The sequence below is a fragment of the Halichoerus grypus genome, chromosome X (genome assembly GCF_964656455.1).
Source record: "Halichoerus grypus chromosome X, mHalGry1.hap1.1, whole genome shotgun sequence".
Taxonomy (NCBI): Eukaryota; Metazoa; Chordata; class Mammalia; order Carnivora; family Phocidae; genus Halichoerus; species Halichoerus grypus.
Genome location: NC_135727.1, coordinates 73,646,101 through 73,661,209, shown reverse-complemented (window position 1 = coordinate 73,661,209; position 15,109 = coordinate 73,646,101). Strand labels below are relative to the sequence as shown.

At 37.4% G+C, this 15,109-nt stretch overlaps 1 protein-coding gene across 2 annotated transcripts; it reads right to left on the bottom strand.

The window, feature by feature from the left end:
• Positions 1-7,655: 7,655 nt before the first annotated feature.
• Positions 7,656-9,107, bottom strand: LOC118535050 (shugoshin 1-like). Of its 2 annotated transcripts, none has more exons than XM_078064303.1 (2): positions 8,642-9,107; positions 7,656-7,900 (listed from the first exon to the last, which is right to left on the bottom strand). In XM_078064303.1, exons 1-2 carry the CDS (start codon positions 9,105-9,107, stop codon positions 7,656-7,658), a joined length of 711 nt encoding a protein of 236 aa, XP_077920429.1. The 2 variants fall into 2 exon arrangements, with proteins under 2 accessions (XP_077920429.1, XP_077920430.1); XM_078064304.1 differs by having other exon boundaries at positions 7,656-7,905; positions 8,695-9,107.
• Between the last annotated feature and the right edge of the window lie 6,002 nt (positions 9,108-15,109).

Sequence of the window (15,109 nt, the reverse complement as noted above, 5' to 3'; positions counted from 1 at the left end):
CTCAGTCACAGGCCGAGTGAGCATGGTGAGTGGCTGGAGACCAGGGAGATGGGAGTGATTGACTGCTTTTCTCTGAGGGCTTACTGAGAAGTGGGGCTCCAGGTTCACAGCTCCTCCAGGGTGAGAGATTGTGAAGTCACCATTTTCATTCTTGTCTTCCAAAGCTCTACAGAAAGCTTTCAGGGAACAAAAGCTACCGAGAGCAAACCCAAGCAGATTACTTAGCCTAGCCCCTGGCAAGGGCGGTGCAATTCCACCTTGGGGAAAGACATTTGAGAACCACTGCAACAGGCCCCTCCCCCAGAAGATTAGTAAGAATATCCAGCCAAGACCAAGTTTACCAATCAATAAGAACTGCAAAACCCAGCGCTAGGGGACTACAGCACGTATAATTCATGGCTTTTTTCCCCATGATTCTTTAGTCTTTCAAAGTTAATGTTTTTAATTTTCTGTATTTTTTCTTTTTCTATTTTTTTAAATTTTTATTCTTTCTTTTTTCAACCAACATATTACCTTATCAATTCCTTTTTAAAAAACTTTTTAAATTTTCATTTCTATGGTCATATTCTATTCCTAAGTTTTTCTAACTTTAAAATTTTTGGATACAGTTTCTTCTAGCAGACCAAAATATATCCTAAATCTAGTGTATGGCTTTGTTCTAGTCTCACACCTGATCATATTCTCTCCTTTTTTTCTTTTTAATTTTTTTCTTTCTTTTTTCAACCTTCTTATCAGTTCCTTTTTAAAAATCGTTTTTAATTTTCATCTTCACAGTCATATTCCATTCCTTCATCATATTTACCCTTATTTTTGTATATAGATAAGTTTTCTTTCTTTAAAATTTTGGGAGTCAGTTTCTTCTAACAGACCAAAATACACCCAAAATCTAGTGGGTCGCTCTGGTCTATTCACCAGCCTTATCATATTCTTTCTTTTTTTTTTTTTTAATTCTTTTCCCCCTGGTTTCGGGTCTCCTCTGATTTGTTTAGTGTATATTTTCCTTCTAGGATTTTTTTCTCTCATTCATCTATTCATCTCTGGACAAAATGACAAAATGGAAAAACTCACCTCAAAAAAAAGAACAATAGGCAGTACCGACTGCCAGGGACCTAATCAATACGGACATTAGTAAGCTGTCGGAACTAGAGTACAGAATGACGATTATAAAGATACTAGCTGGGCTTGAAAAAAGCATAGAAGATACAAGAGAATCCATTTCTGGAGAAATAAAAGAACTAAAATCTAACCAAGTCAAAATCAAAAAGGCTATTTATGAGGTGCAATCAAAAATGGAGGCTCTAACTGCTAGGATAAATGAGGCAGAAGAGAGAATTAGTGATATAGAGGACCAAATGATGGAGAATAAAGAAGCTGAGAAAAAGAGAGATAAACAACTACTGGATCACAAGGGCAGAATTCGAGAGATAAGTGATACCATAAGACAAAACAATATTAAAATAATTGGGATCTCAGAAGAAGAAGAAAGAGAGAGGGCAGAAGGTGCAAATTATAGAGGAAAACTTCCCTAATTTGGGGAAAGAAACAGGCACCAAAATCCAGGAGACACAGAAAACCCCCCTCAAAATCAATAAAAATAGGTCAACACCCCAACATCTAATAGTAAAACTCACAAGTCTCAGAGACAAAGAGAAAATCCTGAAAGCAGCTCAGGACAAGAGGTCTGTAACCTACAATGGTAGAAACATTAGATTGGAAGCAAACCTATCCACAGAGACCTGGCAGCCCAAAAAGGACACTGGCATGATATAATCAGGGTACTAAACAAGAAAAATATGCAGCCAAGAATACTATATCCAGCTAGGCTGTCACTGAAAATAGAAGGAGAGATAAAAAGCTTCCAGGACAAACAAAAACTAAAAGAATTTGCAAACAGGAAACCAGCCCTACAAGGATTGCCACCCCAGCTTTCTTTTGGTGTCCATTAACATGGTAATAGATCACATCCTGGGTCACAAATCAGGTCTCAAACAGTACCAAAAGATTGGGATCATTACCTGCATATTTTCAGACCACAGTGCTTTGAAACTAGAACTCAATCACAAAAGGATAGTTGGAAAGAACTCAAATACATGGAGGCTAAAGATGCTCTTTAATGGGTCAAGCAGGAAATTAAAGAAGAATTTAAAAAATTCATGGAAACCAATGAAAATGAAAACACAACTGTACAAAATCTCTGGGATGCAGCAAAGGCGGGCCTAAGAGGAAAGTATATAGCAATACAAGCCTTTCTCAAGAAACAAGAAAGGTCTCAAATACACAACCTAACCCTACAACTAAGGGAGCTGGAGAAAGAAAAACAAATAAAGCCTAAACCCAGCAGGAGAAGAGAAATCATGAATATCAGAGCAGAAATCAATGAATTAGAAACCAGAAGAACAGCAGAATAGATCAACAAAACTAGGAGGTGGTTCTTCAAAAGAATTAATAAGATTGATAAACCCCTGGGCAGACTTATCAAAAAAAAAAAAGAGAAAGGACCCAAATAAATAAAATAATGAATGAAAGAGGAGAGATCAACAACCAACACCAAGAAATACAAACAATTATAAGAACATATTATGAGCCAATATATGCCAGCAAATTAGACAATATGGTAGAAATGGATGCATTCCTAGGTATGTATAAACTACCAAAACTGAACCAAGAAGAAATAGAAAACATGAACAGACCCTAACAAGTAAGGAAATTGAAGCAGTAATCAAAAATCTCCCAACAAACAAGAGCCCAGGGCCAGATGGCTTCCCAGGGGAATTCTACCAAACATTTAAAGAAGAATTAATACCTATTCTTCTGAAACTGTTCCAAAAAATAGAAATGGAAGGAAAACTTCCAAACTCATTTTATGAGGACATCATTACCTCGATCCCAAAACCAGACAAAGACCTCATCAAAAGGGAGAATTACAGACCAATATCCTTGATGAACATGGATGCAAAAATTCTCACCAAAATACTAGCCAATAGGATCCTACAGTACATTAAAAGGATTATTCACCACGACCTAGTGGGATTTATTCTTGGGCTGCAAGGTTGGTTCAACATCTGCAAATCAATCTATGTGATACAATACATTAATAAAAGAAAGAACAAGAACCATATGATCCTCTCAATAGATGCAGAAAAAGCATTTGACAAAATACAGCATCCTTTCTTGATTAAAACTCTTCACATCGTAGGGATAAAGGGTACATACCTCAATATCATAAAAGCCATCTATGAAAACCCACAGCGAATATCATTCTCAATGGGAAAAACCTGAGAGCTTTCCCTTGAGGTCAGGAACACAGCAGGAATGTCCACTCTCACCACTGTTGTTCAACGTAGTACTGAAATTCCTAGCCTCAGCAATCAGACAACAAAAAGAAATAAAACGCAGGGCGCCTGGGAGGCTCAGTTGGTTAAGCGGCTGCCTTCGGCTCAGGTCATGATCCCAGAGTTCTGGGATCGAGCCCCACGTCGGGCTCCCCACTCAGTGGAGAGCCTACTTCTCCCTCTCTCTCTGCCTGCCTCTCTGCCTACTTGTGCTCTCTCTCTCTCTGTCAAATAAATAAATAAAATCTTTAAAAAAAAAAAAAAAAGAAATAAAAGGCATCCAAATTGGCAAAGAAGAAGTCAAACTCTCACTCTTTGCAGATGATATGATACTTTATGTGGAAAACCGAAAGGACTCCACCCCAAAACTGCTAGAACTCATACAGGAATTCAGTAATGTGGCAGGATATAAAATCAATGCACAGAAATCAGTGGCATTCCTATACACCAACAACAAGACAGAAGGAAGAGAAATTAAGGAGTCAATCCCATTTACAATTGCACCCAAAACCGTAAGATACCTAGGAATAAATCTAACCAAAGAGGCAAAGAATCTGTACTCAGAAAACTATAAAATACTCATGAAAGAAATTGAGGAAGACACAAAGAAATGGGAAAACGTTCCATGCTCATGGATCGGAAGAACAAATATTATGAAGATGTCAATGCTACCTAGAGCAATCTACACATTCAATGCAATCCCCATCAAAATACCATCCACTTTTTTCAAAGAAATGGAACAAATAATCCTAAAATTTGTATGGAACCAGAAAAGACCCCAAATAGCCAGAAGAATGTTGAAAAAGAAAGGCAAAGCTGGTGGCATCACAACTCCGGACTTCAAGCTCTATTACAAAGCTGTCGTCATCAAGACAGTATGGTACTGGCACAAAAACAGACACATAGATCCATGGAACAGAATAGAGAGCCCAGAAATGGACCCTCAACTCTATGGTCAACTAATCTTCGACAAAGCAAGAAAGAATGTCTAATGGAAAAAAGACAGTCTCTTCAACAAATGGTGTTGGGAAAATTGGACAGCCACGTGCAGAAGAATGAAACTGGACCATTTCCTTACACCACACACAAAAATAGACTCCAAATGGTTGAAAGACCTCAATGTGAGACAGGAGTCCATCAAAATCCTAAAGGAGAACACAAGCAGCAACCTCCCCAACCTCAGCTGCAGCAACTTCTTAGAAACATCACCAAAGGCAAGGGAAGCAAGGGCAAAAATGAACTATTGGGGCTTCATCAAGATAAGAAGCTTTTGCACAGCAAAATAAACAGTCAACAAAACCAAAAGACAACTGACAGAATGGGAGAAGATATTTGCAAATGACATATCAGATAAAGGGCTAGTATCCAAAATCTATAAAGAACTTATCAAACTCAACCCCCAAAGAACAAATGATCCAATCAAGAAATGGGCAGAAGACATGAACAGACATTTTTCCAAAGAAGACATCCACATGGCCAACAGACACATGAAAAAGTGCTCAACATCGCTCGGCATCAGGGAAATCCAAATCAAAACCTCAATGAGATACCACCTCACACCAGTCAGAATGGCTAAAATTAACAAGTCAGGGAACGACAGATGCTGGCGGGGATGTGGAGAAAGGGGAACCCTCTTACACTGTTGGTGGGAATGCAAGCTGGTGTAGCCACTCTGGAAAACAGTATGGAGGTTCCTCAAAAAGTTGAAAATAGGACGGCTGGGTGGCTCAGTTGGTTAAGTGACTGCCTTCAGCTCAGGTCATAATCCTGGAGTCCCAGGATCGAGTCCCACATCAGGCTCCCTGCTCAGCAGGGAGTCTGCTTCTCCCTCTGATCCTCCTCCCTGTCATGCTCTCTATCTCTCATTCTTTCTCTCTCAAATAAATAAATAAAATCTTTTTTTAAAAAAAGTTGAAAATAGAGCTACCCTATGATCCAGCAATTGCACTACTGGGTATTTACCCCAAAGATAGAAATGTAGGGTTCCGAAGGGGTACGTGCACCCTGATGTTTATAGCAGCAATGTCCACAATAGCCAAACTGTGGAAAGAGCCAAGATGTCCATCGACAGTTGAATGGATACAGATGTGGTATATATATATAATGGAATATTATGCAGCCATCAAAAGGAATGAGATTTTGCCATTTGCAATGACGTGGATGGAACTGGAGGGTGTTATGCTGAGCGAAATAAGTCAATCAGAGAAAGACATGTAGCATATGACCTCACTGATATGAGGAATTCTTAATCTCAGGAAACAAACTGAGGGTTGCTGGAGTGGTGGGGGGTGGGAGGGACGGGGTGTCTGGGTGATAGACATTGGGGAGGGTATGTGCTATGGTGAGTGCTATGAATTATACAAGACTGTTGAATCACAGATCTGTACCTCTGAAACAAATAATACAATATATGTTTAAAAAAAAAAGAAGAAGAAGATAGCAGGAAGGAAAGAATGAAGGGGGGGAATCGGAGGGGGAGATGAACCATGAGAGACTATGGACTCTGAAAAACAGACTGGGGTTTCTAGAGGGGAGAGGGGTGGGAGGATGGGTTAGCCTGGTGATGGGTATTAAAGAGGGCACATTCTGCATGGAGCACTGCATGTTATACACAAACAATGAATCATGGAACACTACATCAAAAACTAATGATGTAATGTATGGTGAGTAACATAACAATAAAAAATTTAAAAAAAAGAATTCCTCATATCAGTGAGGTCATATGATAAAAAAAGAACACATACAATTAGTATTTGAATTTAATAAAGTTTCAGGTTATAAAATAAATATACAAACATCTAATAATGAACTATCAAAAGAGAAATTAATAAAACAATCCCATTTATAATTGCATCAAAAAGAATGAAATACTTACAAATAAATTCAGTGAAGGTGGTTAAAGACCTGTATATTGAAAACAAGACATAAATGAAAGAAATAAAAGACACAAATGAATAGGAAGGTATTCCACGCTCATGGATTGGGAAAATTAACATTGTTACAATTTCCATACCACCAAAAACAATTAACAGATTCGTTGCAATCTCTATAAAAATTTCTTTTTTTAATCTCTCAAAAGAATAAGTTCAGTTTATTTATATAATAAAATACTGATGAAAATAATCTACATCTGCCAACATGGATAAATCTCAAAAGCAATGGTGAATTAAAAGTCATTTGCAAGAAAATATATACAATATAACATTCATGTAAAATGTTAAAATATAAAGCAATTCTTAACAATCTATGGATAATCACTACAGCAAGAATACAGAAATATTAAAAGTACAAAGACGCCAAATTTGCAACCACCCAATAGAGAGCTTTCTGTGGTGATGAAAATGTTTTATAGCTGCATTGACCCCAACATGGTAACCACTAATTAGGGAACTATCCTGAAAGTCCAAAACAAAAATTAGTGATTTTGCTGAGGTATCACTGAACAATGTACACGTAGAGCTTGGTATTCAGAGCTAGTCACTTACCTATTCCCTGAGCCTAAGCAACCATTAATTCTTTAATAATGATCTCAGATTTTATTTGAAATTTTAAATATAACAGTGGTATAACAGATCCACAAATAACTTAGGGTATACCCTACTGTGCGTGTCAAGGACTTATTTATTCAAATATTATATAAAGAGTTTCAAAACATCCTTGGACTGTCTTCAAAAATCATTCATTCTAGTATTTTCCTCTTAAGGGAAAAATAAAGACACCAGAACCTTATAATTAAAACATCTTAATTTGATTATTCATTTCTAAAATTTTTGTAGAAGATACATTCTGAGTAAAATTAAGAGTTTTAGGCAGTTTAAGAAATAGGGCTTATGGGACACCTGGATGGCTCAGTCGTTAAGCATCTGCCTTCTGCTCAGGTCATGATCCCGGGATCCTGGGATCTAGCCCCGCATTGGGCTCCCTGCTCCATGGGAAGCCTGCTTCTCCCTCTCCCGCTCCCCCTGCTTGTGTTCCCTCTCTTGCTGTCTCTCTCTCTGTCAAATAAATAAAATAAAATCTTAAAAAAAGAAATAGGGCTTAGGTCCAGTTATTTATATTTAAAAGAAAAAATAAACCAAATTTAGTGTGGAAAAAAGCATCACATTTGAAATATAGTTGTGAAGAAATTTTTGTGATCTACAGTTCGGTCAGAGAATATTCCATGGCAACAGTCCCATCCTATTGTGTACTATCTTAGAGATTCTCTCTTGGAGAGATAGAAGGAGGTGTAGTAGGATGAATTTAAACAGCATCCAACAAACACTTCACTGTATTTGCTTCATACTTTTTTTTTTTTTTGGAACTGCTTCTGGAATCCTTTTTCTATTTGAAAATCAGAGAATTCAAGAAACATAAATATGTAAAATGATATCCTCTTCTCAGTTTTGAAGCGAGTGTGTGTTCCTTGTAATTCATACTGACTGCACACCTGCGCTTAGGCAGAGACACTGCTGGGTTTTCTTTCTTTTTTGGAGAACAAGAAAGTTTACTGATTTTCACTACAGGATACAAGGGGACATTGGTGATATCCTTCAGGCTAAAATGAAGTGAGCAGTGAGTTTTAGGTAGTGCACTGATAGTTGTTTTTGTAAGCTTAGAATCTTCCATCTCTTTTTCATCTCCATATTTTAGTGCTTTTTTAGGTTGAGACCTGGTGACTGGGCTCCTATCTGATTCACTGGAGAGATCTTGACTCTACTTGCAAGTGGGCAAATAGAGGTCGTCAGAATAATCTCCTGAACTACTTGATTCACAGATGCTCACTTCAAATTCATTGTTTTCTTCTCTGTTAGAATCGTTGCTCATTTTTTGTCGGAAAGGAGTGAGATGAATACCCTCTTCCAAATTAAAATTGTAAGCATCACTGGAAGTGACAGATTCATCCAACTTTTTTTTTTTTTGGAAACAGTTTTTTTTTTATTTTCACTTTTGCTCCCTTCATACTTTGATACAGATTTTGATTTTCTCCTGTTAGCTTTTGTTTTCTCCTTTTCTTCCTTGTGCACCTCTATGCTTACTTTTAGTTTGTTCAAGTTTATATTCTAAAATGTTTTCTTTTGTTTTAGTAGGTCTTCCTGGGTCAATCAACTTTGGTGATAAGTTAATTTGATCCTTATTTCATTGACAAACACTTTGTTCTACGTTTTCAGGGTCTACACATCTAATTCTTTTGGATTCAAAGGGCTGCACTGAGAAATGACTGATTTCAAAATCATCCAAGGTATTGAACTGACATAGATTGTTAAAATGTTTCTTTAAACTTCAATGGACAGATACAGTTCTAGGTAAGACATTATCAACAGATTTATCTTCATCTGAATCCAAATCAAACCCCAGTCTATCTTGAGAAATAGGTATTTGCTCTTCTATTTGGAATGATTCTCCTTGTCTTAGAAGGTGAGCTTCCTGAAGAGGAACTTGTGTTATATACTTCACAAATAAATCCCCAGAGTTGTTGTCACTATTGGAGTTCATTCCAGAGGGACATATTTCCTGGTTCTGAGAAGTTTCTTCTGTTTGTTGTGAAGTCAGTTTTTCTTTCAATGCATATAGCTGACACATGAGGTAGTAACATTCTTTTCTAAGTTGGAGGATGGTATCTTGGGCTTTTCTCACTTTGGATTTTTCATTTTCCAAAGCTAAAATTAACATTCTGTTGTTGTCATGGTAGTTTTTTAGCAGTATAGAAGTGTTGGAGATTATTTGGCATGGTGCAGTTATAAAAGAATTTTGTTTGCCAATCTCTGCCAAATTTTTATTCCTTTTCTCTTTCATCCATTTCTTTATGTCTTCAAGATTGTCTTGAAACGACTTTTTAAGGCACCTTTCCTTGGCCACCACTTCTGCCACAGCTGTCGCCCTCCTTCTTACATTCTAAGGTTCCGTGAGGCTGTCCAGCTGGTGTATCCCACACTTTGGACCCTCTGGGTCTAGGTTCCATCTACTATCCCCCATCAAAATTTCAATGGCATTTTTCACAGAAATAGCAGACAATCTTAAAATTTGTATGTATCTGCTAAACATCATGAATACCCAAAACAGTGTTGAGAAAGAAGAACAAAGATGGAGGCATCACATTCTTTATTTATAAGTGTATTACAGGGTATAGCAATTAAAACAGTATGATATTGTCAAGAAACAGACACACAAATCAATGGAACAAAATAGAAAGCTCACAAATAAACCCACCTGAATTTTATGACAAAGAATCTATGTATGTACAATGGGGAAAGTATAATCTCTTCAGTAAATGGTGTTGGGGAAACTGGACAGCCTCATGCAAAAGAATGAAACTAGACTATTATCTTACACCATACACAATGAACTCAAATGTTTTAGACTTAAAAGGAAGACCTAAAAACATAAAACTCCTAGAATAAAACACACACAATAAGCTCCTTGACATTGGTTCTAGCAATGATCTTGTACCTGACCATAAAAGAAAGGTAAAAAAAAAAAAGAACAAAAACAAAAATAAGCAAATGGGACTATATCAAACTGAAAAACTTCTGCTCAGCAAAGGAAACCAAGAAAATGATAAAGAAACCTACTGAATGATGGGGTACCTGGGTGGCTTAGTTGGTTAAGCATCTGCCTCTGGCTCGGGTCGTGATCCCAGGATCCTGGGATTGAGCCCACCATCGAGCCCTGCATAAAGCCCCACATGAGCAGGGAGCCTGATTCTCCCTCTCCCTCTGCCACTCCCCCTGCTTGTTCTTTCTTGCTCAAATAAATTAAAAATCTTTAAAAAAAAAAAAAAAAGAAACCTACTGAATGAAAGAAAATATTTGCAAGTCATATCTGGTAAAGGATTAATATCCATAATATATAAAGAACTCATAGAACTCAACAGCAAAAAAAATCTGATTGAAAAATTGTCAGAGGACCTGAATAGACTTCTTTTTTGCAAATAAGACATATAGTGGCCAACAGGCCTATGAAAAGATGCTCAACATCACTAATTATCAGGGAAACGCAAAAGAAATTCACAACAAGATACCGCCTCACATCTGTTAGAATGGCTAGTATCAAAAAGACCAGAAATAATGAGTGTTGGCTAATATGCGGAGAAAAGGGGACTCTCATGCACTGTTGGTGGGAATTTAAATTGGTGCAACCACTATTTAAAACAATATGATTTCTTCCCAAAATGAAAAATGAAACTACCATCTTATCCAACAATTCCACTACAATGTTTTTATCTGGAAAAATAAAATGAAAACACTACTTCTAAAAGATATGTCCACCCCTATGTTCATTGCAGTATTATTTACAATATCCAAGATATGGAAATACCTAAGTGTCTATCAGTGGATGAATGGATAACAAAGATGTGGTATATAAATGCAATGTAATACTACCCAGCCATTAAAAAAGAATGAAATCTTGCCATTTGTGACAACACTAATGGACCTTGGGGGAATTATGGTAAATGAAATAAGTCAGACAGAGAAAAACAAATACTATATTTCACTTATATGTGGAATCTAAAACCAAAACAAAATTCATTGATACAGAGAACAGAACTGTAAGTGCTAGAGTGGAGGGGGCTTTGGGCTGGGTGAAATGGTTAAAGGGGGTCAAGAAGTAAAAAGTTTCAAATATAAAATACATGTTATGGAGATGTAATGTACAGCACAGAGACTATAGCCAATAACACTGTAGTACATATTTGAAAGTTGCCAAGAGAGTAAATCCTAAAAGTTCTCATCACAAAAAAATTATAACTTTGTATGGTGAAAAATGATAACTAGGCTTATTGTGGTGATCATTTAGCAGTGTAGGCAGATATTGAATCATTATGTTGTATATCTGAAACTAATATAATATTATATGTCAATTATACTTCAATTAAAAAAAAAAAACTTCAGGTCAGGGTTAAAAAAAAATCAAATTATCACCTATACAAATGAAGAAAGAGCATTTGACAAAATTCAACATGTGTTCTTACTAAAACTCTCAATAAGTTGAGTATAGAAGGAATGTATCTTAAATGAAGGCTAAATATGACAAACCCACAGCTAACATAATACTTAATGGTGAAAAGTTGAAAAATTTTCCGCTTAAGAGATCAGGAACAAGATATGAATGACCACTCGAACCACTCTTAATTATCTTAGTACTGGATGTCCTAGCCAGAGCAATCAGATAAAAACAAGAAATAAAAAGCATCTAAATCACAAAGGAAGAAGTAAAATTATCTTTGTTTGCAGATGACGTGATTTATATATTGAAAATCCTACAGATTCCACCAAAAAACATTTAGATCTAATCAATAAATGCCATAAAGTTGCAGGATATAAAATCAACATTAAAAAATCAATAACGTTTCCATACACTAACAACAAAATATATTAAAAAGAAATAAAGTGAACAATCCCATTTACAAAAGCTTCAAAAAAACACTTTAGGAATAAATTTAACCAAGGAGGTGAAAAATCTCTACACTGAAAACTGACATTGGTGAAAAATTTGAATAAGACATAAATAAAGGAAATATCATGTCCATGGCTTATAGAATTAATATTGTTAAAATATCCCTACTACCCAAAGTCATCTGTACATTGAATGCAATCTTTGTAAGATTCAAGTGGAATTTTTATAAAAATAGAAAAAAAATCCTAAAATTTATGTGAAACCACAGAAGGTTGTGAATAGAAGATTGAGAAAGAAGAACAAAGCAGAAGACATTATGCTTCCTGATTTTAAACTATATTACAAATCTATAGTAATCAAAACAGTATACTATTTGCATGAAAATAGATATATGGAAGAGAATCAAGAGCCCATAAATAAACCCATGCACATCTGTCCAACTAACATTTGACAAGGGGTTCAAGAATATTTAATGGTGAAAAGATCATTTCTTCAGTAAATGGTACTGGGAAAATTGGATGTTTACATGCAAAAGAATGAAATTGGACCACTATTTACACCATTCACAAAAATTAACCTGAAATATATTAAGGACTATATGTATGACCTGAAATCATAAAATTTCTAACAACAACAAAAACAAAGGCAAACACATCCTTGACATTGGTCTTGGAAATTATTTTTGGACATGACACCTAAAGGACAAGCAATAAAAGCACAAATAATTAAGTGGGATTATGTCAAAATGAGAAGGTTTTTTAGATAGTGAAAGAAAATAATCAGATTCAAGAAGATGGTAGTGAAGTAGGAGGACCCTAGGCCCATCTCTTCCATGAACTCAACTAAATAACTATAAACTCATACTAAATACCCCAAAAATCAATCTGAACACTGACAGAAGAAACTCCATAATGTAAGGGAGAGAAGAGGCCACGTGAAAGAAGGTAAGACATACAGGGACTGCAGGTGATACAGAGGAGAGGGAGCAGTGGGTGAGGAGAAGGGCAAGAGAGAGAGGAGCATACTGGGAAATGTACAAGGAGAACATTTCCCCAAAGCAATTGGTTTGGAAAGTGAAAGGAGCTGAATTATCTGAATCCTTAACAACCAGCAGGGCTTAAGAGTTTTAAAGAACAGTGGGCTTGGCTGGTATTAGCCTGGAGGGCACTGGGCTGCTCCTGGAGAGAAGGCAGGCAAACAACCTGGGGGCAGACAAAGTGGAAACAGTGATCTGAAGAATGCCTGGGGCACACTGGGAGGAGATTATTCACTCAAAGTGCTTCCCTGAAAGGCAGCATTCAGGGAGACTCCTCTCCAGGAACAAAGGAGTTGACTGGTGCCATTTCCCTCCCCCTCCCCTCAGCATAAACACAGAGCCACCTGGGGGAATCAGCTCAGGGCTGATACAGGCCGCCTAACTTGGTTACATCAAGTCCCACACCCATGTGCTCTGGTGTGATCTCCCTTCTCTCTCAAGCTCACCTCAGTACCAGTGCTGCAGGCCACTCCTCCAGAAGACCAGCACAGGCCCCTGCCCAAACCACTTCCCTAAACCCTGGAGTTTTAAAGGTCAGCAGGCTTGGCTGGGATAAAACCAGGAAGGCACTGCGCTGCTCCTGGAGAGAAAGCAGGCAAAAACCTGGAGGCAAACAGCATGGAAACAGCAATCTGAATAATGCCTGGAGTTCATGTGGTGGGGGGCAAGGGGGTTTATTCACACCTCTGGGAGTGCTTCCCTGAGTGGCAGCATTCAAGGACATGCCTCTCCAGGGAGAAAGGACCTGGTCAGTGCCATTCCCCCCACTCCCACCCCTCAGCAGACACACAGAGGCACTTGCTAGTAGCAGCACAGAGCTCACACTGGCTGCCTAACTTGCTTACACCAAGCCACACACCCTGCTCTCTGGTGGAGCTGCCCTTCTCAGTCAAGCTTGCTTCAGTTCCAGCATGGCAGGCCCCTCCCCCAGAACCAGCACAAAATCCAACCCACACCACATCTCCCAACCAGAGATCTGCAATGCCTCAGTTCTAGTGGAACTAGTATCAGGTCTCATTTCACAAGCAAACCAGAGTACAGCTAGTTAAAACTTGCCACATTCTGACCAAGAAACAAACACTGCACGCAGCAGGCAAGGAAAGCCTCTGCAGACGACTGGTCTGAGGGACAGAGCAGCCAAAACACAACAGCAGAGCACAGGCAGCACACACCAGAGTCTCTATGAAGCACCAGGTTCTGGACACTACATAGCCTCTTCATAAAGCCATTACCTTCAGGAGCAGAAGCATAATTGGCTTTTCTAATACATGAAAGAAGAAGGCAGAGATTTAGACAAAATGCCAGGAAAATAAATTTATCCCAAATGAAAGAACAAGTTAAGGCTATAGCCAGAGATCTAAGTGAAACAGATATAAGTAACACACCTGATGGAGAATTTAAAGGAAAAATCATAAGGATATTCACTGGGCTTGAGATAAGAATAGAAGATATCAAAAAGATCCTTACCACAGAGATAAAAGAGTTAAAAAAAATCGATCAGAAATGAAGAAAGCAACAAATGAGATTGTAAACAGGTTTGATGCAATAACAGCAGGCTGGAAGAAGCAGAGGAATGAATTAGTGATATAAAACACAAAATAGTGGAAAATAATGAAGCTGAACAAAAGAGAGAAAGAAGACTTATGGAATACGAGAATAGACTTAGGGAACTCAGTGACTCCATCAAACATAATGACAAGCATATTATAGGAGTCCCAGAAGAAGAGAGAGGAAAGTGTGCAGAAAATTTATTTGAGGAAATGATAGTTGAAATCTTCCCTAATCTGAGGCAGGAAACAGACATCCAGATCCAAGAGGCACAGAGAACTCCCATCAAAATCAACAAAAGCAGGCCAACACCAAGACATATTGTAATTAAATTTGCAAAATATACTGATAAAGAAAAAAATCTTAAAAGCAGCGAGAAAAAGTCATTCACTTACAAGGAAGACCCATAAGGCTAGCTGCAGATTTCTCAACAGAATCTTTGCAAACCAGAAGAGAGTGACATGATATATTCAAAGTGCTGAATACGAAAAATCTACAGCCTACAATACTCTATCCAGCAAGGCTACCATTCAGAATAGAAGGAGAGATAGAGTTTCCCAAACAAACAAAAACTAAAGGTGTTCTTGAAGCCATCCCTGCAAGAAATATTAAAGGGAATTCTGAGTGGAAAGGAAAGACCAAAAATGACAAAGACAAGAAAAGATCAAAGAAAATCTCCAGAAACAACAACAAAACAAGTAATAAAATGGCACTAAATACGTATCTGTCAATAATTACTCTGAACACAAATGGACTAAATGCTCAAATCAAAAGACATAGGTTGTATGAATGGATTAAAAAGAAAGAAAAAAAAAAC